General features: G+C 27.1%; 1 protein-coding gene across 1 annotated transcript; it reads right to left on the reverse strand.

The window, feature by feature from the left end:
• Positions 1-12,187: 12,187 nt before the first annotated feature.
• LOC114191869 (protein tesmin/TSO1-like CXC 2) lies at positions 12,188-17,903 on the reverse strand. Its single transcript, XM_028081311.1, has 10 exons — positions 17,706-17,903; positions 16,902-17,062; positions 16,059-16,785; positions 15,133-15,605; positions 14,955-15,029; positions 13,539-13,719; positions 13,363-13,458; positions 13,210-13,276; positions 12,902-13,055; positions 12,188-12,822 (listed from the first exon to the last, which is right to left on the reverse strand). Exons 1-10 carry the CDS (start codon positions 17,754-17,756, stop codon positions 12,492-12,494), a joined length of 2,316 nt encoding a protein of 771 aa, XP_027937112.1. The 5' UTR covers positions 17,757-17,903; the 3' UTR covers positions 12,188-12,491.
• Positions 17,904-27,749: the final 9,846 nt, after the last annotated feature.

Raw genomic sequence — 27,749 nt, forward strand, 5'->3', positions numbered from 1 at the left:
TCTAGTAGTATGTAGCCAAATAAAGATTGATGAAAAATATACAAGTTATTATTATATGAATGACATTATTTTACTGTATGACATATTATTTTTAATTCGTTAAAAACAGTGATTTATTGTCTTTATCTCATAAAGTAACTCTTTTTGTCATAAATATTTTACACCGTAGGTCTTACAGTTGAATTTAAATTAAGGGTTAAATATGTTTTTATCCTTAATTTTGGAATTAGTCCATTTTGAAATTTTGTACTAATTTAGTTCTTCATTTTTCGGTATATGTGAATTTAATCTTTTTAATTAAATTTTGGTAGGTTTATTTGATGTTTCGTACTATTTGTATTTGAGTTGTTTATACTATTTGACACATTTTTGCTTTAGTGTTAAGTCAAATACTATTATGAAACGCGCTTGAAATGTCAAATAAACTTAACAAAATTTGATTAAAAGGACTAAATCCACGTATTTCAAAAGATGAAGGATTAAATTGGTTCAAAATTTCAAAATGGACTAATTCCAAAATTCACTGAAAATTAAGGGACAAAAACATATTTAACCCTTAAATTAATTACTTTTGTTCAATAAAAAATCACTTAATTACAATTATAATTCTCACTAACTGTCTAACTATATGGGTTTAAAAGTAAATGGATATTAGAGTATTGAAGTTGTGTACGTTTAGAACATCAACTTACATACTATAATTTGATTACTGCAGTTTCATTTCATTTGTAGATTGTAAAAAGTTTAGAATAATTGTTAACATGTTCGTGCACATCCACCTTCGTGGATAAACTTTTTACAAAACCGACAATGTGGGCGGTGTTGTGAGAAAAGAAGATAACATATCAAATCAAATATCATATTTGTAATTTAATTAAAAAGTTATCTTGTTTTATATATCCACACAATTTCCATCATCCACAGCTAATGTCACCTTCCCAAAGAAATATTCATAAAAAGAACTGTTTCCAACAAATCTTTATATACAAAAAATTGTCTGGTTCCTTTTTATTAAATTATTCCAATCACATATTTTATCTATAAATTTACAAGTAAGATTTTATTTTTACTAAAAATAATAATATGTTGGTGATAAATTTTGTTATGAAAATATATATTTTAATCGATTAGAAATAAGGTTAATTTATAATATATAATCTTCAATTTATAAATTAATTTTGTTGGATTGAGTTAGATTTTAAAACTCATTTTTAATATAATATCAATATCAAATTAAAACATATCCTAACAAATTCGGACCACTATCGAATCATTCATTAATATTTTTTTTATCGTAGATATAAATATACCTTGATTTTTTACATGTACAAAATATATTTCCGATGGAATGTTATCTATATTAGTAATATTGATTTTTGATAATAGTCAAAGGTGTTTGGTATGAAAATGAAGGTGTCTTTAAGGAAGTGGCATAGGTGGTGGGTCATTTCGTCAGAGGAGGTGGCCATTTACCTTTTAGCTCATGTACCATCATGCTTTGGCACAAGTTTAAATCACAATAAATGCAATAAGAAAAGAAAATTAAAGAACAATGGAAAAGTAAATAAAATAAAGGTATTATTAATGAGGGAGATTTTGACTTTGAAGGCTAGAAAATAATTTTGTTCACATTTAAAAAGCATAAATATTAAAATTATTTTTATTGTAAATTATTAAATTGTTACCATTTTTAGATAAGAATATCACTGAATTTTTCTATATATTGTAATGAGAATAAAAAAATACTACAATTGTCTTCTAAAGTGTTTAATATATTGCGATTTTAAAATTATTTAGTGACAAGTAACATTATGATTTCTCATTAATGTAACACTCCATATCTATCTTCAACCAACATAAAGTATTTCTACATTTTAAAATTATTATAATATATATATATATATATATATATATATATATATAGAGAAGGTATACGTTTTGTTTTAACTCTGGTCAAAATTAAAATTAGTTCATTTTTTAAATTTTAGACCAATTTAATCTTTTATCTCTTAAAAAATATATTGATTTAATTCTTTTTAAATAAATTTGAGAAGTTAATTTGATGTTTAGAACATATTTTTCGATCTACATTAAAGTAAAAAATGTGTCAAATGATATAAAAACTTTATATATTTTCATAAAAAAATACATTTGAAATATCAAATAAATCTAACCAAATTTGATTAAAATAACTAATTCACACATATTTAAAGTTGAATAACTGAATTTTACCAATATTAAAAACAAAAACTAATTTCAATTTTATTGAAAATTAACAAATATAAATATAATTTATATGCACATTAGTATGGAAAGTCTATTTCCTTTCTCACGTTTAGTAATTTTCCATATTCTCTTATAAAAAACACAATTATAATAAAATCATTAAAATCAAAGTAATCCAAAAAGGAGTTCACGTTTCAATTAAATATATAAATAGAATCAATTAAGTATATAAATAGAATCATTGGTGTCTACTTTTAATACTTGTCACTCAAAAATCACATCTTATATTCATATTTAGAAATAAAGATTAATAATTTTCAAAGTTAATATTAACTTCGCATTCTTGAGTTAACACTTGTTAACAATTTTGTATGGCTAATATTTTTCTTATATACATCTTATTTGACAACATCACATGACAAGGGCATTTACATATTTCTAGTTTAGCCAAGTAGTTGATTTTAATGTTTTACTTAGTAGATAAAACTCTTATGAATTTTTAACCACATAATACACCTGTTTATTTGACTTACTATATTATTAGAATCTAAATATTTTATCAAATATATTAATTTACACACATGTAATCATTTATTCAAATAATATTATTCTCATAATTACTTACAATTACAAATTATAATAATCAAAATTCACGTCATATATTATCAAATTACACATTTCACACTTACTTCGTAATAATGTAGAAAGTATGAATTGATTCTCGTAATTAAGTGTTAATTTATTATCATTTTAATATTTATGTAAAAAAAATTTTCTCAATTTAAAATAGTGAAATTTTTTTAACTTAAAAATAATTAAGATTAAATTGAAATAAAATAACAAAATACAGAAACTAAATTAAAAATTTTCAAATCAACACTAACATATAATATTATCATATTACGTGACACGATATTAATTTAACATGTGACAAAATTTATATTTAAAAATAATACGAAAGAAAATAAAAAATTAAAAACTAGAAACAGAAACAGACACGTTGTACACCCGTTAATGTGTTAGTGTATTGTAACAAACTTTTTAAAATAGTCAAAAGAATAAAGGAATCTATTAGAGATATTTCTAAAAAATGAAAACTAATTTAATGATTTAACAAACTAATTTATACTTGAGAAAAAAAGTTGTTGGAAAAGGTGTAATATTGACTTCTATTTTACTTAGAAAAAAATATATTAAACTATGTTTCATATTATCATTATGTTTGCATTCAAAATCATATCCAAATAATGAAATAAAAAGTTAGCGCATTAACTTGATCACTATCCATAAAATATGCACCTCAAAATACACCTCGTAACTATTACATTTGTAATCAATTTTCACACGAATATATCCGAGAGAAAAAGCACAACAAAAAAATTGTAAAACATTAAAAAAAGATAAACTTTACACTTCCACATCGATGAAGGATGTATTTGAAAAAAAAAAACTACATACATAATCGATTATGATAAAAGTTATAATTGATTATATAAATAGTGTTTACATCTCATATTACAAATATTATGTTCTTATACTTATAAACGTTTTTGTCCCCATACTTATATTTTTATATTATAACTAATAACAAAATTAAACAGCAAATATGTATTGACAATAAATTAATTTAATAATTTAGAAATGTGTTTGTACATTATAAAGAAAAGTAATAATCAGAATAAAAATATTAAAGTAACACATAAAATAATATTTTATGAATATATATTATTATAATGAAATATATAATTAAAATAAAAATATTAAAATAATTTATAAAAATAATTTGTTAATGTAAATTTTGATATTTTTATATATTTTTTTCAAATACAAATTTTGGCAATAAATTTTATGTTAATTTAAAATTTATTTAACTTATTGTATATTTTAAAAATAATTTTTATATCAATTATTTTTAAATATATTTAAAAAATCATATCTACTGCTAACTTGCAACTAGGGATGACAAAAAGTACTTGTATCCAGTGACGGAACTTGAACAAAAAATGTAGGGGTGCCAAATTAGTTTTGTTATATGTAATTTTTTTTAGTCAGAAAAAAAGTTCTTCATCTTTTTTCTTCACATAATAGTAGAGTTCAAAAAATATTATTATCATTCGCTATTATATCGTGCTATTATATCATGATACCAAACCATGAATACCATTTTAGATAACCTCGTCAATTTGATTTGGTGGTATTGTCACATTTGAGGTCGTTTTTCCCGAATCGCATTCTAATAAATTTTTAAATTCATTGTATATAACTCTAAGAACTTTAAAGATTTATTTTTGATTGTCTTGAATTCCTGCTTTTCATGAAATTTCTCAAGTTTAGTTAACGTAAATGCATTTTTTTTCCATCTTTATCACAAACCTTCTTTAAAAAAAGAATCATTTTTTTTTACTTTTTATCATAATCTTTTTAATATAAATTTATCACATCTCGCCTATTTAGAAAAAATTAAATTTATATTCACAAATCACAATTATCACAATGCAAAACATAACAAAACTCATACCACTTTAATTAAATAAGCAACATTGTATAAATTCAAAACTTGAAAAAAAAAATTACATAGACAGCGAAAAACACAAAATCCCTAAATTTCATAATTAAAGATTATAATAATCTGGGAAAAATTATAATTAGGATTCATACCAATTTCATAAAAGAATCCCTAAAATCATAATTAGGATTTATATTAATTTGAGATAAACATCCTAAAAAGAATCATAAATTTAACATACATAACTCATAATAAGATACTAAATTTGATACGTGAGAGATCATGCAAGAAAATATACTTCAATTTCAATCTATGTATTTCCTAACCTCTATTTCTCAATCTATCTCTTTGTATTTATTTATCTTCACACACTCACACACTTTCATGATAATTTACATAGTAGAAAGATCTTATAGCCAGAAAAAAATCTTAATCTATTTTATAAATCACCCATTAATTTTTTTTATTTTATCTTTTATTATTATTTTTCATTACATAAACTTAATATAAATAATATATAAATATAATTTTAAAAAATATATAAATATATATATAAAAAAATTCAAAAAAAAAATCGGGGGAGCCATGGCTCCCCCTGTCACCATATAGTTCTGCCTCTGCTTGTATCCATGGATATTTGCAGGTAAAATTCGTGATGGATAGTTGTTAGTATGTGTTACCCATGGTAGTGGGTAAGAGGTATTTTAATATTTACTTATAAACGAGTTAAATGCTGGTATCATACTATCCGTATATACAGATACCCGTTATCCTGTAAAAAATTAAAATTAAATTTATATTTTATTAAGTTAAATTTAATTAAAATTAAATTTTAATGTATATTTTATTAGATTAGTTTAAATTTAAATTTAATTTATATTTTATTTAACATTTTTTTTGTAATTCTATTTAAATTTAATTTTAAATATTTATAAAATATATATTTTTTAAATATTTATAAATAATTACAAATACCGCAAATTTTAAAATACCCACAAATATTTTTTAAACGAATACTCGCGAGGATAGCACGATAAGTAGCAAAGTAAAATTTTTTATTTTTGATGAAATTGAAAATAAGCGGTATCCATATATGATCTGACCAATTGTTATTCCTACGTGATAGTCTATTTCTTTTTAATCTAAATTACTTCATCCTCCCCTTTCTTCCGATCTCTCATTCTTTCTTAAATTCAAAAGAATCTACTCCTCTTCCGTTAATGTTGACAAGAAACCCGCAATTTGACATAAACAGCAGAAGAATAAATATACAAGTAAAAATGTAAAACATTGTAATTTAGTTTCTTTTCTTTTCTCTTTTCTCGATTGTAGATGTGAAAAATCACCTTCTCTTGTAAATTCATCTTCTCTTTTCTTGCTATGAGAACGATGGAATCCAAAAACAAGCCCACCATAAAAGTCTTGCCCCTTTTCTTTCTGTCCTACATGATAAAATTTTATTTTCGCTTGTATAAAATAAATTTAAAATAAAATTTGTCAAGTTATTTTTTACACAAACATGTTAATTCGTCTTTACCTCTGAATAATTTATTAATATTAATATTTTAGAATAATAAGAAAATACAATGTACCATGTTTTCTCTTTTTAGAGATAAAGTGAGAGTGGACAAGTAATCCAAAATTGAAGAAAAGTAGAAAGTGAATTATTTTGGGGAGTGGGGACAAGGCGTTTGAACAGTCAAGAGTTTGGCATGTGATTTCGTGGTACCCTAATAAAGAAGGGCCAGTGGGGCACCCATGTGTCCTTCAAAACGTCGTCGATTCAATGCACGTCACATGCAACTATCTACGCGGATCTTGCACACCTAGCATTTTTATTTCTGATATGTTCTAATCATACATTACATATATATACATGTTACAAATCTTATAAATAAGAGAGGTAATAAAATAAAAAATAGGTGAAGAAAAAAAGTATATATATATATATATATTATATTTTATATATACAATCATGCACTAGTGGGGGGCACACTATTCACATGGTTTGCTAGATTTTTATTTTTCAAGCTGAATTTGCATAGAAATGTTGGTATTTCGATTACTTAATTTTTCATGATACTATTTTATAAAAAAATGTACTTCTCTTCATCATATAGCTTGTATAGTCTTATATTTTACCTTTTTCTTATTTTAAAAAAATAGCTGAATTTAAAATGGTTTGTATTTTTTATTTAATGATCATGTCATTTGATTTTTTTTTTTAATGGAAGTGTTGGTTTTGTTTTTTTTTTTCTTTTTAACTCATTAATCAACACTCGTCCTTTTGCATTTTTTAACTCTTTAGATAACTCACTTTTTTCTCCTTAAAAGAGAGTTAATTGATTAATGAGTGTCAAATAGAAAAAGACATAAATTAATATGTAGTTGTAAACAAGGAGACGAAAATAATAATCACACAATCCTATTAATGATTAAATACTTAAAAAAATGAAAAATATTTTAAATTATTTAACAGAACTTGAATTGAAAATGCATGAATTTATGAGGTATTTGAAATTTAATTAAAACTTGTATTTATTATAGAAAAAAGATGCCAATTAACTTATTTGTAAAACTAAAATTATATATATATATATATATATATATATATATATATATATATATTATTTTTATGACTATCATTAAATTTTAATAAATAATCACGAAAACATTTAAAATAATAAATTTTTGTTATAAACCTTAATTATTTGTTTACCAAGTGTTATAATATCATGAACTTATGAAGTAAGATTGAAATTATAGAATTATATTAATACATAGTTTATAAGACCAACAATATTTTAATAATATATTTTAAAGTGAATAGGAAACAAAATCTATGAATATAACAAGGCAGTCATTTTTTCAACTCATTCTAAAACTTTTAATTTAGAAATTTTAATCAAATTAAGGTCCCGAAGAGCTCGTGAATAATTGATTGATTTAGACTAGTTGAATCTTAATTTTGGTAAGTAAAATTAACCCAACCCATGTTTTAGTTATTTTAATTTTTCTCTTCTTAAATAGATGATCTAGAGGGTATGTTGTTGGTGTATGGTTGATTTTGTGAAGACTTAGTTGAATTGAATGAATTGCTAAAAGAATTTATAAAAAAAAAAATGGATGAAAACATAAACGGAGCTAATAATCCTTCTATGCAATTTTTGTGTTTGAAATAATGGATTGAATGAAAGATGAATAGGTGAATTGATAATATGTTGAAGCTATAAATAATATAATTTTTGAATGAGATTTCTTGATCCGAGTAAAGTTATATTTGTTTTTTTTACGTAAATTTGATCAATTGCCTAATTTAGATATTATTGACTTATTAGAGATAAGAAACATATAGAAATACAGTATAATTTAAGTTTTGATTGCTCTCGGGCTTAATATCATTCATGTTTTTGCTAAAGCAAAATTCAAGTAACATGTAATTATTGTATTCATCATCTTATGTTTCTCAAGTGGTGAGACCTAGGATTCAAGAATTAACTTCTAACTTATTGAGTGAGACATTAAGATTATAATCTCTCTTCTATAAGTATATCACTCAAGTATTGTCTTATACTTTCAATTGATATTACATATGACTCAAGTGTTATTTTGAACACTTAAGCATGATGTAAAGGCACTAAACCCATATTAATAGAGTATTCTAAATTTTTGTTTTCTAGTTATGTAGACATGATTCTAGGTAATGGATAAATAGTTAAAGAAAACTTATATATAACAAGATAATATGTTTAATCTCTAGTTTGATAGTAGATGGTTTATCTCATCTTGACATTAGGAACATAGGTCAAAGTTGAGTGGAATTAAGATATGATAAGTGTTATAGTCTAACGAGTTTGTTTACCATAATTTAGAATTTTTAAGAGGATATCACCCATTTAGTTATGACTTAATGTATGATTAAATGTGAGTTCATTATCACTTGTGCGTAACGTTGAATATAAATAAAATGAAATGCACATATAATGATTATATATTTATATGTGATTATATGTTTTTTATTATATTAATTCATGTCTGCACACTTTATATGACAATATATGTTCTTATTGGTGAAAATTAAAGTGGCCAAGATATATGATAATTAAATTATATTAGGACTTTATTGAAGCATAAGGATATTTGTATAATTGTAAATCTTCAAAGCTCGAATATGCCCATAGTACTTATGCATAATTTTTTATAGTTTTATTTGACTGTGATAACAAGTTTTTTTTTTTTCAGGAGTTACAAAACTTACTATTTCTACTTTATTTTTAAATTGGACCTAAAATATGAATTTTATATATGAGTATTATTTAGATATTACTTAAAATTGAAAGTAACACATTATTTTTACTGAAAAAGAGTTATGGTAAGCAGTGATCTAGTTTGAGTCATAAATCTGGTAACTAGGAGGATATTAGGGAAAAGTAGAGAAATTTGATCCAAAAACATTCTTGTTCTTTGGTTCTTTCTTTAGATGTTACTCCCAAACAAACAAACCTACCATTCTTTCGAGACAAACAGTTGCAAGAGTTGTACATCATTACCGACCCACATGATGTGATTTTTCTCCACTCTTTCCCACTCTCTCTAACATTATTGGTCATGAAACAAAGATGAATGAGACGTGTATATATTAGTCCACCCACCCACACACACAATACATAATATATATGTCTTGCATATTTTCTCATGGAAATCAAAGCTTTATCTACCTAGCCAGCACTCTTAATTCACACTCACTACCACAACCCCCACCAACCATATAGAGGTGCAATTTGTCTTTCAAAACCATAAAGGACCTGAAGAAAAAAAAAAAGTCACGCCATTTATGGTCCCGTTCTTAGGTATTTCATAAAAAGATTGAATCATAGTATTGTTTTTTCGTTTCTTACTTGTGTTAGGCATGGCCACCTCCCTCAAAGATTCTGAAAAGTTTCCATAAATCAACTCACAAATCTTCTTCGTCAATTCAGCAAAGTATGAAGCAAAAAGTTAGGGGAGAAAGAAAAAGAAAAAGAAAGTATAAGGGGATGTTGGGGACGTTGATGCTAACATTTTCGATCATGCATTACAAAATTAATGGCATATATAAAAAATGGACTCCAGATTTCCATTTCTTTCTCATTATCACCGCACGTGGTAACTACTAGCCAGCATATCATAATATATATACTTATCTCCTTTGTTTTCTATTCCTGGCATCTCATAATTGTTCACTGTGGTTGTGTAAGTAAGTAGCATGGAATGATTTTTCCTTTGCTATTTTTAAATATTGACTTTTTTTTATATTAATTTTACATATATTAAAAAAAGTGTGAAAAATATTTATGATGGTCAAGAAAAGAAAACGGTTACCCTAACATAAAATAAATATAGGATATTGATGCAATGGTTTGAAATTTTTGAGGTATGGAATGAAAGAGTTAGAGCGACAATAAGTCGAATAAGAATGCATAGAGTGAAGAATAAAATTTTAACGAAGTAGAAAGTATCAATCACTAGGCTGATGTAGGATGATATTGCAAGGAGGTGAAAAGAAATTTTAATTTTAACATAAAAAAAGTGCATTAAACTATTCATGAATACACTTAATGAGTTGATAGAGTGTTTTTTTTTTTTTCTCACAAGGAGGAAACCATCTATTTAACAAAGAATTTCATATTTAATTTAACAAAGAATCCAAATCCAACGGATTAGTAAAATATTTATTTGGTAAAGGAAAGCAGTGAAATGAAGTATAAAGTATGAGTGTAGGGTTTGGTTTGAAGTAGGAGAATAGGTAGAGTGAGCAATGGCGGTGGTGTAGGATGGACACAGGGAAACAGTTGGATGGGAATTAGGGATGACGAAAAAAATGAGTTATCTTCGTAAGTGGATCCTTAGACCAGTGTATAAAAATGACAAAAAAAATGGTCACATTTTTTTTAAAATAATTGAAATTTGTTTATGTTAGATTCTTAACAATTTGATATAAAATCGATTAAATTAGGGCTTTCAATTTTTACTTTTTTTAAATTTGTCTTCTCTTTTTCTTTGACATGAACAACAGTTGTGATTACATGCGTGTTTGCGGAAGTTTTGGAGGTCATTTTATGTTCTAAATTGGTGGTTATGAGTGTTTTCATGGTGGTAAACGGTTTTTTTCGAATTGTATTAGTTTTTGTGAATCCAAGTACCTTATTGAGGGAGGCGTTCTAAATCTTCATTGTATTGATGAAATTGAAGATGTAGTTGTTTTTTAGGATCTCATGACAATATATCCACTTTGTTGTATTGTTGCGTTTTTACTATTCACCAGATTTTGTAAAAATCATTAAAATTAAGTAGCAATTGATTTTTGATCAAAAATTTGTGCCAACTTTTTTCGGTGTATATTTGATAATAAATTTGTTACATATGCTAAAATAGTCATAGATTCTAAGATGAAAAAATTTGGTGGAGAAAATTTTTAATTGCATATTACTTGAAATGAAGAGAGAGATCCACTAGACATTGCAAAAAGGATTACAAGATCAAAATCTCACTCGATTTACTTTCTTTTTTTTTTTTTTACTTTTTTAGCATTTTTAGCCATTTTTTGTACATTTTATGCATTTGGTTTACATACTTACACTTGTTAAAAAAATTAAAATGTTGTAGGTGCTTCCTTATACCAAATAAAGATTTATCAAACCTATACATTCTAGACATTTGATACTTTCAAGTTCAAAATTTTTCATTTTGTGATTTTATCATTTTACATGATGTTATTATTTGTGTTTAATGTATGCAGGATAAGGTCATATTTTTTTTTTTTTGTATTTCAGGTTTTGCTTTGAAGTCAAAACCAATTTAATTTTAAAAAAAATGTCAAAAGTTAATAACAGCATATTACTTTCTTATTTCTAAAAAATCTTCGCTAAATATTTCTCAATATTCAAGTTTTCCTACAATTAAGATTCTGGAATATGACAAAAAACAATTCTATAACAAAAAAACGTTTTAATGTATTCCGCTAGCTACTTTTTGAACTAAGAAATGGCTTTGTAAAAACAATACTAGCAAGCTCATTACTCCTACAGGGTTATCATGAAAGAATGAGAAAAACGCAACGAGACTATGGTATTAGGCATCTGCTTACCTCGTCCATGTCCTTCCTTGTAGCTAACTCCTATGTCTTCTCTATAGTTGTTGATTAGTCTAGGAAAACGAAAGAAAATGCTATTTGATTAGAAAGACAGTTAAGAATGATTAGCGGTTACTCAAAGTAACTTCCAGTCAAACATTTAAATTCAAGAAAACCAGGATTTAGCTTTCATTACAGGGATATCCCAGATTTCATGGTGCCAAGTTGCTAGTAACATGCCACCTTATAAAAATATTGGAACTAATATTTAATCCCCTGTAGGAGAAGCATTCACCAATACAATAATGAAAATGTAATTGAAAATTAAATTATGCTAAATTCGATTCCACGACACCAACCACATTTACTGCATGTAACAAATCAAATTGCTGTTCAAAAGGAATAGTCCAACACGACGAATAGGGACTTAATAACAAATCATTCTCCAAGTACTCTTAGGATAGATGATAACCAGTAGTAAAGATATAATACAACTGAAGTGAAGTTGTACAATATGAAATGAAAGCAACATATTATTACGAAAGTAGAACAGAGCTCAATCATGTACATTCATTCACCTACGCATACAGCTCCAACTGCAACAACTGGAAATAGGAACCAAGAGGCTAACTTAAGAAGATTAGATCCTCAGTCACTTCGAAGATTGTGAGGGGTGAGAGACGGAAATGATGGGATAGATTGTAAGATCAACTTCCTCCCACCTCTGCGAGTAGGAGATGATCCCACGTCACAATTAGGAGAGGAGATCCTCTTGCCATTTGGAGAAGAAGTTTTGATGCAGGTGACAGGAGAGTCATCATCCGGAATAGTTTGCACAGGCATTTCAAATTTAGGTTGAGACCGCGGAGCACTTGATTTCCCGAGCTTTTGGCTGACAAACAATCCAGAACTGGAGATGGTAGTAACAAAAGATCTTGGTGGCTTACCCTTTGATGAAAAGGGTAATGGGATCAATGATCTGTGACATAAAAATAAACCAACATAAATAACGGACAATTTTTATCATAATCAGCTGACAAAAACACAGCATACCAAACCTGGAAAGACGTAATGGTGTTGTAGGAAGAGCATGATCAGGATGCTCTTCAGTATTCTGTGTTTCAGTTTTATGTGAAGCATTTTCCATCACAGCCTTTTCACCGGCTTCTGTTTCTTCTTCGGGCTTGGCTTCTATTCCAGAAAGAACAGAACCTGAACATAAAAAAAGAAGTTGCCATAATACAACCATTAACAGAAAAAAAATTTTAGAAGAGTAATATAGAGAATAGGGATTTAAACAGCAAAGTTGATGACTTTGATTGGCAATGCCTAAATCCAATTATTGCAACACACAAGAGAGACTTACCATCCTTTCTACCATATGTGTTCTTGCATCCTTCACATCTGCAGCTTATGGAGCAACCAACACCACCCTTCAAAATAAAATAATAGCTGTTCGTAATTCAAGTTAATAATACTGCAACTGGTGTGGCATACATGATATAACAATGGAGAAAACCTGATAACATTCACAGTATTTCTTAAGGCAGCTTGATTTCTTGCAATTACATCCTCTTTTGTGTCGGGCAGAAGCTGGAGTTTTGTTAGGGTCATCCTGCATGGAAAAGAATTGATATAGGTGAAACGTGGTTTAAATTTGAAAGTGAAAAATAAAGCTAAATTTTATTTTCTGACCCCAATTTCAGGTACAGAATCAGAACTCCGTATGACTTTAGGAGCAAAAGCAAGTGGATTTCGAGACTCAATCTGCTGGCGAGTTTGAAGGACGGTATCAACATGAATAGGTTTGTTAAAGCAATCACGACATGAACAGGGCTCTATGCAGTAGACTCCAGCAGCAAAGCACTCACAATAACTGGTAAAAAACCATAAAAGTTTAATTAGAAAGACATTAAAGCCTGATTCGTTCCCAATCTTTCATGTCACAATATTGTAACAGTAATAAAACAGGGTATTCACAAAGCTCAAGGAAATTGAGAAGATTCGTGTTCATCATAAGTTATAAGCAAGGCCAATATAACATGGATAACTGACCCATTTACTTGGCAGAAGTATATTTAAATTAGAGGATACAAACTTTAGCTGACGTTGTTTTTGAAGTTCTAGTCAAAGGGACTGGGTCAAAGGATATTTTCCAAACTACATATATGAGAATAGCATGAGATTACGTATTAAATCATTTTAAACTAAACATGATAGAAATGGCTATGGAAAATCATAGCAGCACCCACATAAGCTCAAACAAAAGAAGTTATTCACAACAAGTACATTTTCAATTCAAAAGAGAACCTTTGTAGATCATTTTGACTAAGATGCCATCTGTCAGGACTTTTACTCCCCAAACCAGATCAACTCCTGAGGTAAATGTTTGGCTTTTGCCCTCAAGTATTTCAAGAGGCAGGTGATGCCCAAATTAAAAACCGACTGCTTACACAAAGGTAAGCATTATTTTTACAAAACAACTAGGTCAATCCTTAAAAGTTGTAGCCAACCCTTTTAGGACAGAACTGAAAGGAGCTTACATAATCTGATAAACAAGATTCCATATATAGAAGCTCCTAGAACAATCACAGTATTCATGAAAGCCAACAGCTCCTTTTAATAACCAACTGTCCCTCTACATATTTAGGCTTTCAGTAATTCCTAACAAGTCAATTGAGTGATTTCAGTTAATATCTGGCTGACAATACTTCCTAACAAGTCACTTGAGTAATTTCAGATAACATTTAACATGAGGAAAGGCCAAGGCCAAGTGGCAATATTAAGAAGTATGTCTTGCAGTGTGGACTGAAATTTTGCACACTATTATTAGGTGTATGTGCAACTTCGGCAGGCAATATCTAGTTGACTAAATTAATTCAACGCATAAGTTCGGTGAAAGTCTACATCTACATCTTCAACAGCCAGAACTCAATCAAGTCATAACTTCATGAAAGAAAAAAGGTAGACACACTAGACCCCTTGTTTTCTTCTGAAAAAATAAATTCAAAATAAACCAGTTCATTAAAAGAAACTACAAAAATCCAAGGTCGTTGCAGATTGAGATAGTATGCCAACCCAAAAGAAAAGGGAGTGTTTCTTTGAACTTACAGCTTCAAACACTTTGATTTCTTACAATTGCAACGTTTGCAAGACTCCCCTTCCCCATCTGGTTCTAACCTGCGCCTGTAGATCTAGCTTTAGTACCAAGCTAATGAAGAAAGGAAAAGCTAAAATATAATGGAATGAAGGTAATCAAGCAGACTAGATAATGAGCAACTATACTTGCCTTTTCTTTTTTGGACTATTCTGCTGCAAATCTTCACCGGCCATGTGAACCAAAGGCTGGGTACAATCTTCACCAGGCTGAACTTCATTCTCTGATGGCTCCAAATCTTTCTCCACTGATATAGGTACCAATGATAGTTGATGATCTTGGCTAGCAGAAAGTTGCAAGGATGAGGAGGAGCTGGGAAGGTTAGTTTGCCTTCCAGATATCAATGTCTCAATTTTTATGTTTTTGCAATCGTTTAAGCTTGCAAGTGCATTCAAGTGCAAACCAATTCCAGGCAAAACACACTTCCGTGAATCCCCACTATGTTTAATGGGGACCAATTGCTTTCCTTTACTAACATCCATCTCATCAGATTTTTCTGTACTGGAATTGGTGTTTGATTTACCATCTAGGTTCTTCCTTTGCACACTGGCCATCTCAAAATCTAAACAGCGTCTACGTATACCACGGTGTGTCACATAAACAAGCTAAATACAAAGACAAAAGTAATTTTAGATTGATTGATGAGCTCAACAGTAAACATAATGGCAGAGAAAGAAAATTATTCAACTTTCATTGTAATTTTGTAAACCAAAACAGAATATAAAAAAAATTATTACTCTACTACAACACATGTTAGGGAATGCAAAACGTGCTAAAGGAACAAAATAATGATTCATTTTTACAGGATATGCTTTGAAAGTAATGAATGACTACAAACAACAGTCATACAACATTTTCCTAGAATTATAAATTTCATATATAAACAATGCAGGAATTAATTTACAAATATAATAAGTGTGTGATAGTGTATATGAACAGTAATAAAGAAATTAAGGTTCAAGACTTTATAACACGAACTCACGAACATCTAACTACAAGTAAGAAATGTTCTCCATACGTGCAGCTCACTGCATATCAAACAGACTTCATTTTCCTACCTTATCATCCACTTTCTCCATTGGATTGTTAGCCACCAAAGCAACATTGGTATGATTGTCTTGTCTCTGAACTGTGTCTGTGGCTGCTCCTGATTCACAAGGATGATTTTCAATTTCATGTTCTGAACCAGAAGCAACTGTGTCAACAATGTGCATTTGTTGACCCTCATTAGTGGCAGATTGTCCTAACAAAGTCCTAAAATTGGTAAGCTTTGTTGAAGGACTTAATTGTTTATTTATATCCTTCAAAGCTTCTGTCATATTTGGGGGACTAAACATTAACAGATCAGAGGCTTCAGCAATTAAATCATCCACACCACAATCTGGTCCTTCAACTTTTTCCTCATTTTGACATAAACCTGGAATATGCATTTCACCCTCAATTGAATCCTTTTCAGAGTCATCTGGAACATAAGCAACATCTGATCCTGGTTTGCCCGGCAGTTCCAAAAGAGAGTCAGCCTCATCAGCACAGATCACAGGTTCATACCCTGGGCTAGCCAAATTATATTTCAAGCCTTGTGGGACCTCAATAGAGATATTTGGGTTTTCATCACGTGGCTCGTTTGAGGCATCTCTTACGGAAATATTTGGATTGGTATTTTCCTGTGGCTCACTTGATTCATGACATAGTTGAGTTGAATCTGCGAGAGTCTTTTCGCGTGAATAAACATTGTTTATATCTTCAGATGAACCCTTAGCTTTGGATGCATCCAAAAGGTTATGCCTAAACAATCAGAGAACAAACAAAATCATGTCATTAAAACCTCCACAATTCTGTACAGACCAATGTCAATTGCAGTCATCAAAAGCAACAAACAACAAATAAAAAAAGTTAGTTACCTTCTGAGGAATCTGGATTCTCTGTGACAATTGACATGGGGTGATGTGAAAACAGATGGAGGAGATGAGAAGCTAAGCGAATTGAAGGTCTGGGTAATGTGAACAGATTTAACAGGCTCTATAGGAGATAAATTACTGATATAGTTAAATACAGGTGAATCCTGCATATCACCACCAAGAAGCATAGGAATATGGTTAAACAGGGTGAACCAAAGCAAAACTATGCATGCAAATCACAAGAGTTCATCCAATGTTTCATTAAGAAAGATCAGGGCAAATCAGGAGATAGGTTGCATAACAATCGGTTAACAAACCGGATCACATAATGATTGCTTTCATAACAACATAAAATTGTGCAAATTAGCCTAAAAACGAAAACCTAAAATCTGTAAGCACAAAACTCACAGAAATACGGCCATTGACCACAAACCAGTATACAGAACAAACCGAAAATGAGACCTAAATGCGATATTTTGCACATTTGAAAAAGAAAAAAAAAATCATAAACTTCAGTAAAAGACGAATCTGGGTCAGAAACTTCACTTCCCTCTGTGGCCTATACTTTCAGAGACAGACACAAACGAAAAAGCTAACAACAATATCCGTTCCCAAGTTGGTTCTAGACATGGGAAGCGGTCAAACTGAACATGAGGGTGATCTCGAACACAGAAACTGAAGAAACTGAACATTTCACTAACACTTCAACATGAATTGACAGAAAACAAATTTAACCTAAAAAAAGTACTAAGATTGAGAAAGAGTAAAGCAAGTGCAGAGAAGAGAGAGTGAAGGAGGAAGGTAAACCTCAAACTGAGAAAGAGGGGTGTTGATCTTGCTCCTATCTGGCGTGTCCATTATTTGCAGAGAGCAAGAGAAGGAGAATCAACATTCGATCCTCTCTCTGAGACTGAGAGAGTGGTGAGTGTGAAAATGAAGGGTTTGCTTTGTGTACTTTACTGTTTCAGGGATTCAAGAATTCAATAGGCGGGAGAACCGAGTTTCTCTCCCCGACCCTACCACCCCCACCTTCTGCTATTATTAATTCATCTTTCTACAGTTATTGTGTTAACACTATTATTATCTAGTCAAATTTTATATTTTCAATTTAATGCTACTACTTTTTATATTTATTTATTTATAGTTTAAATCAATTTTATCAGCAGAATCAATCAAAATTATTGGCCGAGTAACTTTGCAGTATATTAAAGAAATTAATGTAAATAAAATCATCTCAGTATATAAATTTATGTTACCAGACCGGTTCTTTGATATATTATAAAATTATATTTCTCTGACTTGATCGAAAATTTTCGTGTTACATTTTTAAGACTTTATTTACTCTTTTTAAATGAACAAGATTAAATATTAGTATGCTTGTACATGAAAAAGTATTATATTCCATTATGATTATATCATTGACTGAAACTGTGCTAATAATGAGTTTTTCTATTTTATGTTATGGATGTGGAGGATTGGACTGAGTTACAGAGTAGTAAAAATGAAACTGAAAGTTGTGCTGTATTGAGTTTACAACAGTAAACAGTGTAACGCATCATCATTTCTTTTTCTTATGTTTTATAACATTTCTTGTTTCTGACACTAGTTATTGTTTTTGTGTGTTTTTTTTTTTTATCCTCATTGCTTGCTGAGTAGATTTTTGTGGTTTAGTGTGCAGTGATAAGAGCATCAAATTCCGATTATCACGTGCTACCTGTAGAGGAGCGTCGAATGATAATGACGTGCGTTTATAAAACCAAAAATCTCGATAATTCTTAGGTGCTAAAGATTACAAGTTTGCAAGAATAATATGTGAATATTCTTTTTATCATGTTACTTCATATTCTTATTATATTATTTTACATTTTATTATATGTAACTTATTATGTTATATATAAATCAGTTTTATTACAAAGTTTAAGCAGTCATATTGAATTGGATCTAATTGTACTTAATTTATAATTCAGGAAAATTTTCATTTTTGGATTGTTTTTTTATTAAATTCAAGTCAAATAAACTCAGTCATAAACAAGTTAGATTGGTTATGTTAATTGACAAAAAAATTAAATTTTTTATAAATAAATTATTAAATTAAGATTTTAATATTTTAAGATAATTTGAAATTAATACATTTTAGATATGCATGTATCAATTAAATAATATTTTATTAGTGAAAACACAAGTTTGCTTACATTTTTGTGGTAAATAAAGTACAAAGTAAAATTAAAAAATAATAATAAATTCTTTTTTGGAATTTATGTTATGAAAATTGTGAACATAAAAAGTCATAAAACTAATGTTTTATTAAATTTTATAATATTATAGCTATATTATTAAAATAATTTTTATTTTTACCAAAATAAAATGTATATTTGTAATTAAATATGCATGGAAAAATATAAAACAATAAATTAAGTGAAAACCTACAAATTATATGTTAGGAGTGATTGTGTTTTTTTAAATAATGAAATGGTACTATTTTAATAATATAAAACTTACTTATAAATAGTTTATAAAAAAAATCATTACATAAAAAACATTTTATCTTTTAAAAATTCCTATGTAGGAATATTTTCCTTCTCTTTCTTCCTTTCTATAAGTTTCTTCACTGTCTATCTAAATTTTTAAAGATCAGAAACAATAAGATTGTTTCATGAAGTGAGTTAATTAATTTTTCTATTTGACGTAAGTTATGGTTTTTGCGTCTTTTGTGGTCTTGTGTGTTTTGGTCTGTATGCGACTCTATCAGTGTTGCATGTGGGATTTCAATTTTCTTTGTAAATCTCTGTTTATCAATGATCATACCAATATTATCTAATCATGTTTGTGATATTTTTATGTGTAGATAGAGCATCTTTATAAGTTAAAGAGGCTTTGTTGTTTTAAGATCTTAAGGTTGAGTAGTCAAGGTAAGAGAAACTAGTGATTTTAGTGTGAGTGAGTTTGTTATTGTATGTTGTGGTTGATTTTTTATTTTTGATGAGTGAATTGTGCTTTTGTGGTAGATTTTTTGGTATGTATGTTTGTGGTGTGCTAAATTTGTGCATTATGATCATTTAGAATTTGTTTACTTGTTTGATTAGGTGGTAATCGAGGAAAGTGAAATTTTAGTCATTGATCCAATTGGTACGTACTATGATTTAAAAATTGTTTTGGACCATATAACCTGAAGTAAAACCAATTAGAACAATGAAACAGATCTAAATTATTCAAAAACTAAAATTTTAAAGTATTGATATTTGGTATGATGCTAAGCGATATCCTTCACGAGCGTCACAAAAGGCCTCTGCAGGTATGGGAGCATTTGAGCTCCAAGACACTGAGCGGTGTCATTTGGCACTGAGACTAGTTTTCATGAGGCAAATGACGTTGAGCACCAAATGCTCTATTTTGCTATTTTTAGTGTTTTGGTTACTTTTGATGTTCTGTGTATGTTTGAACTATATTCTATAATTTTTATTGCTATAAATTTAATTGAATTTATGGTTGTGAACATGAAATATGACCTGGTTGGAGGAATTTCAAGGAGAAATAATGGTGGTATTTTTAGTGTATGCATGGACATAAGGATTCAATATGGAGGGATACTTTATCTAATAACGATTTACACTCAAGTATAACAAAGTAAGTTATGTGGTGAAGAGAATAAGGAGGTCCTAATTATTGAACTTGTTTCGTCATAAGAGTGAATGAGACTTATTTTGTGAGTGGTTAGATAATAACCCCATGAGGCTAAACTCTGCAAAGTTTGGGAGTCACCACAGGTGCACATCACGAGAGCAGTGGCGGAACTTGGACAAAAACTTTAGGGGCGCCAAATTAAATTTGTTACATATAATTTTGTTTAGTTAGAAAAAAAACTTTTCGTTTTTTCTCTTCATTTCCTCTGCTTAAAACAAACACACATAATAGTAAAATTAAAAAAAAATATGACTATCATTCGTTATTATATCATGTTATTATATCATGATAAAAAACCATGAACACAATTTTGATAAGCCTTTCATACCTCATCGATTTGATTTGGTGGATATTGTCAATGTTGAGGACGTTTTTTCCGGATCCCGTTCTAATGAATTTTTAAATTCATTATATTTATCTATAGGAACTTTAGAGATTTATTTTTCATTGTCTTGAATTCTTGGTTCTTGTGAGATTTCTTAAGTTTAGTTAATGTAGATGCATTTTTTTTCATCTTTATCACAAATCTTACTCTTTCCAAAAAAGAATAAATTCTTTTACTCTTTATCATAATTTCTAATATAAATTTATCACATTTCATCTATTTAGAAAAAGATAAAATTTATATTCATAAATCACAATTATCACCATGCAAAACATAACAAAACTCATACAACTTTAATTAAATAAGTAACACTGCATAAATTCAAAACTTTAAAAAAATTTACCATAGGCAGCAGAAAACATAAAATCCCTAAATTTCATAATTAAGGGTTATAATAATTTGGGAAAAATTATAATTAAGGTTCATGCAAATTTCGTAAAAAAATCCCTAAAATCAAAATTAGGGTTTATAGTCATTTGGGATAAACTTAATTTGGAAGAAACATCTTTAAAAAAAATCATAAATTTAACATATATAAATCATAATAAGATATTAACCTTGATATGTGAGAGATCATCCAAGAATGTATATTTCAATCTCAATTAGGGATGGCAACGGGGCGGGGTGAGCAGGGTTTCGCTATCCCATACCCATCCCCGTAAAAAAAATTCATCCTCATCCCCATACCCAAACCCAACGGGTATTAAACTTTTGACCCATCCCCATCCCCACCGGGTAACGGGTATAATCTCGTACCCATACCCATACCCATTTTCTTACTACTTCAATATTAATTTTAATTAATTTTTATAAAATAATAAAATTTTTATGATAAAAGAAACATAATATTATCAAATATTCAATATTAGAATGATGATTGTTTATTCCATATCAAATACTTTAAAATAAATTATAATTGTTTACATTTTATATAATAATACCAAATAAAATTTCATGAGAACTAAAACAATTATTAAATTTGCAAATATTAATGAAACATAATTGATAAAATTTAAAAATATTTTTTAAAAAATATAAAAGAAAAACAAATATTCAAATTAAAATATATTTTAAATGTTTGTTTACTTCAATCTTTTAAATTCTAATAATTTTTTTTATACACTAATAAAAGTTATAATACATCATTTGATCAAAATGATACAAAGAACATAATTGATATTTTAAATGTTTGTTTACTTCAATATTTTAAATTCTAATAAATATCTTTTTTATACACTAATAAAAGTTATAGTACATCATTTGATCAAAATGATACAAAGAACAAATAATAATCATAATAAAAGTTTAAAATAAATTATAACTGTTTGCATTTTAGATTATAATACCAAATAAACTTTCATAAGAACCAACACATTTATTAAATTTACAAACATTAATGAAACCTAGTTGATAATATTTAAAAATATTTTTTTAAAAGTATAAGCGAAAAACAAATATTCAAATTAAAATATATTTTAAATGTTTGTTTACTTCAATCTTTTAAATTCTAATGAATATCTTTTTTATATATTAATAAAAGTTATAATACATCATTTGATCAAAATGATACAAAGAATAAATAATAATCATAATAAAAGTTTAAAATAAATTATAATTATTTACATTTTAGATTATAATACCAAATAAAATTTCACGAGAACCAACGCATTTATTAAATTTGCAAACATTAATGAAACCATAAAAGGAAGCAAATATTCAAATTAAAATATATTTTAAATGTTGTTTACTTCAATATTTTAAATTCTAATGAATCTCTTTTTTATACACTAATAAAAGTTATAATACATTACTTAATCAAAATGATACAAAGAACAAATAATAATCATAATAATAAAATTTTAACATAGATCTTGTATCTTTTGAACTTCAATTATGTTGGATGGTGATAAAAAAATATTAATGACAATTACATTAAATTTTTATATTGTAGTAAATAAAAGTTATTTATATAATTATAGTGAAAAAATTACAGTATGATTGATAATGAGTTAAAAAATAAAAAATAATTAAATAAAATATATCGAAATAGTATTATACATAATGAAAATAAACAAGAAATAAAATATTAAAAATTAACAAATGTTTACAAACAATTTTAGAGACTATTGAAAGAAATCGCACAAAAGAAAACAAATGTATAATTAAGGGTATGATAAGTTGAAAAATATCTTAGAGATCTAAGAAAATTTTTCAAATATCAACATATATATACTCAGTAGTTGAGAAATAACAAAAAATGTTTTAGTGAAATAAAAAAGTTATTCAAATGAAACAAAAACTAATAATAAGAATAATAAGTAAATGATTTTTTTTTATATTACCTAGTAAACGAAATGTTTGTGCTATTAAATACTTAAATTGAGAGTATTAAACATTTTCATGTGAAAGAAAAATATACATTAAATAAAAATATTAAAAATAATAGAAATATTCAAATGTGAGACATAAATTTTTTTAATTAACATACATATTTTTAACATAATTATATAAAGATTATGATAAGATGAAAAATATAATTGAAATGCAAAATTAGTTTCATGACAAACCAAATAATTAGAATAAATAAAAAATTATATATATATATATGTGGTTATTTAATTAATTAGGAATATTTTAATAATTTAAACGGGGACGGGTAATATGGCGGGGATATGTACATCCCCATACCCAATTGAAAAAGTCGGGGATTCCCCATACCCATACCCATACCCAGTCAATGCGGGGATTTCTCGTCAAAACGGGGACGGGTTCGGGCAATACCCACGGGGACGAGTTTATTTGCCATCTCTAATCTCAATTAGGGATGGCAACGGGGCGGGGCGGGGACGGGTTTCACTATCCCATACCCATCCCCGCATAAAAAATTCATCCCCATCCCCATATCCAAACCCAACGGGTATCAAACTTTTTTCCCATCCCCATCCCCACCGGGTAACGGGTATAATCTCGTACCCATACCCGTACCCATGTTCTAACTACTTCAATATTAATTTTTATAAAAGAAAAAAAATTACGGTAAAGAAAACATAATATTATGAAATATTCAATATTAGGAGGATTTTCTTCGATGCCAAATACATTAAAATAAATTATAATTGTTTATATTTTATATTAGAATACCAAATAAAATTTCATGTGAACCAAAACATTTATTAAATTTGCAAACTACAACATTAATGAACTTAGTTGATAAAATTAAAAAATATTTCAAAAAAGTATAAAAGGAAAACAAATATTCAAATTAAAATATATTTTAAATGTTTGTTTACTTCAATTTTTTAAATTCTAATGAATCTCTTTTTTATACACTAATAAAAGTTATAATATATCACTTGATCAAAATGACACAAAGAACAAATATTCAAATTAAAATATATTTTAAATATTTGTTTACTTCAATTTTTTAAATTATAATGAATCTCTTTTTTATACACTAATAAAAAGTTATAATACATCACTTGATCAAAATAACACAAAAAACAAATAATAAACATAATAATAAAATTTTGACATAGATTTTGTATCTTTTGAACTTCAATATATGTTGCATAGTGACAAAAAAATATTCATAGAAATTACATTAAATTTTTATATTGTAGTAAATAAAAGTTATTTATACAATTAAAGTAAAAAAAATTACAGTATGATTAATAGTGAGTTATAAAATAACAAATAATTAGATAGAATATATCGAAATATTTTATTCTACATGATGAAAATAAACAATAAATAAAAATATTAAAAAACTAACAAATGTGTGTTTTAGAAATAATTTGAGAGACTATCGAAAGAAATCGCACAAAGGAAATCAAATGTATAATTAAGGTATGATAAAATGAAAAAAACCTTAGAGAACTAATTATTAAATTATGTTTGAAGTGGTTAAAAATAAATAGAAATATCATTAGTGACCAAAAAATTTATCATTAAATTACAAATAAATTAGTAATTAAATTGGTCACTAAATCAAGTACCGATTCGATCATTGAATCAGTCACTAATTTAGACAATAAATCAACTACTACCACCAATGACGAAAAATAGTGACTGATATGGGTTACTGACTAAATCAGTCACCATTTCATTTTTTCTTGTAGTGAATTATCATATACTATTCCTAAATATCATTATATATATATATATATATATATATATATAATTTTAACCACTTCAAACAGAATTTAAAGTGAAACAATTACATTATGATATATTATTCTACATGATGAAAATAAAAACAATAAATAAAAATATTAAAAAACTAAAAAATGTGTGTTTTAGAAATAATTTGAGAGACTATCGAAAAAAATCACACAAAGGAAATCAAATATATAACTAAGGTATGATAAGACGAAAAATATCTCAGAGAACTAAGAAAACTTTTCAAATATCAACATATATACTTAATGGTTGAAAAATAACGAAAATTACTTTAATGAAACAAAAGAGTTATTCAAATTAAACAAAAATTAATAATAATAATAATAATAATAAGTAAAGAATTTTTTTATATTACCTTAAATTGAGAGTATAAACATTCTCATGTGAAAGGAAAATTTATAATAAATAAAAATATTAAAAAATAATATAAATATTCAAATGTAAGGCATAATTTTTTTTATTAACATACATTATTTTAACATAATTACATAAAGGTTATGATAAGATAAAAAATATATTGGAGATGAGAATGAGTTTAATGACAAATGAAATAATTAAAAGAAATAAAAAATAGAATATATATATATATATATATATATATATATATATATATATATGGGTTACTTGATTAATTGTGAATATTTTAATAATTTAAACGAGAATGAAGATATGGCGGGGACGGGTATTATGGCGGGTATATGTACATCCCCATACCCATCCCCATACCCAACTGAAAAAGTCGGGGATTCCCCATACCCATACCCATACCCAGTCAATGCGGGGATTCCCCGTCAAAATGGGACGGGTTCGGACAATACCCACGGGGACGGGTTTATTTGCCATCTCTAATTTCAATCTCTGTATTCCCCAACCTATGTTTTCTAATCTATCTCTTTGTATTTATTTCTCCTCACACACTTTTATGATAATTTACATGATGGAAAATTCTTATAGCAAAAAAAAACTACAATCTCTTTTATAAATCAATGTTTCCATTAAACTTTTTATTTATCTTTTATTGTAATTTTTCATAATATAAACTTAATATAAATAATATATAAATATAATTTTAAAAAATAAATAAATATATATAAAAAATAATTTTCAAAAACTTTGAGGGAGCCATGGCTCCCCCTTGTCCTTAAGTAGTTCCGCCACTGCACGAGAGTTTGATGTCAAGTGCATGTATATGAATAATTGAATTTAGTGTATTGTTTATGTGATTATACATACATATACATATACATACACACACACACACACACACACACACACACATATATATATATATATATATATATATATGGCTAATTTCTTTTTCACATTAGCTTACCCCTATTGTGTGTTTATGGTGCTTGTTGTCTCCAGAAGCGGCTCAACGGTTTAGTAAATCTAAAGCAAACTTAATAAAATAAGGCCTTTTATTTAAAGTTTATTTTTTAAACTTCTTTGATGCAAAATTATTTATTAAATTGTCATAATTAATTTCATTTAATATTTATTTCTCAATAGACAGTAGTCCGTTTAATCTTGAATAACTTTTGAAATATTTAGTTTTAATGACATTGTTGATCTTAAATAAGTTTTTATTATCTTTGGTTTTGAGCAACTATTTAATTATGAAATTAAATCAAATTCATCAATATCCAACTAATCTTAATTTTTTAAATATTTTTCAAAGTTTAAGCATTTTTCTCTCAAAAAATAAAATTTCTACAAACCGTAATACACAAGACATTTCCTCTTTTTTTTGAGAATGAATTAAAACAATAAAATTTGATTCTGGTTGTCAAAAAAATAAACTCGATGATAAACTTGCAGTATCTTGAAGTTTCAAGTCTCTTTTTCGTTCTTAAGTCTCAACTTTTTCACAAACATGCAACGTTGTTTATTTTAAGATTAATCATTAATAAAATAATTTAAAAAAAGTATTGTTCTTCTAAACTTGATAATAAGTCTTTTTTTTTATATAAACATGAATTATCTTTCTACATAAAACTCAATTTTAAATTGTGCTCTAATTAATTTATTATCTACTAAAAGATTAAATCATAATCTAATTAATAGTTTTGTAAAAAAATTCAGTTTCTCCTCCAAATATATGCAAAAAAAAAAAAAAAACTCTTGAAACTTGTAAATCTAAAAGTACTAAAAAACAAAACTAAGCAAAATAAACACATTTTTAATTCTAATACAAATTCAAAACATAATAAAAATAACAACAATACAAATAGAAAGAAAAAACATACTAACCAAGAATGAGATGAAAAAACTGGTACACATGAGCAACATGAGATTTGAGATTCAAGAGATTTAAGGGATGTAATATATCAAAACCCTAGAAAAAAAGGACTATTAGAAGAAAAATAAAGTAAGGAGAGGTAAGAGAACTGAGAGAGATATAAGGAGATAATAGAATCTAGATCGATTATAAGAGAATAAATAGTTAATCATTATTTCCTTATAAACAAAATTATAATTTACTAAAAGAATGTTTTAACTAATTAATTACAATTTTTACTACCAATAAAAATTAACATACACTAATAATAATTTAATTAAATTTTATTTTTAAACATAAACTTATAATTAATTTAATAGAGCTA

Source organism: Vigna unguiculata, chromosome 7 (assembly GCF_004118075.2).
Source record: "Vigna unguiculata cultivar IT97K-499-35 chromosome 7, ASM411807v1, whole genome shotgun sequence".
Taxonomy (NCBI): Eukaryota; Viridiplantae; Streptophyta; class Magnoliopsida; order Fabales; family Fabaceae; genus Vigna; species Vigna unguiculata.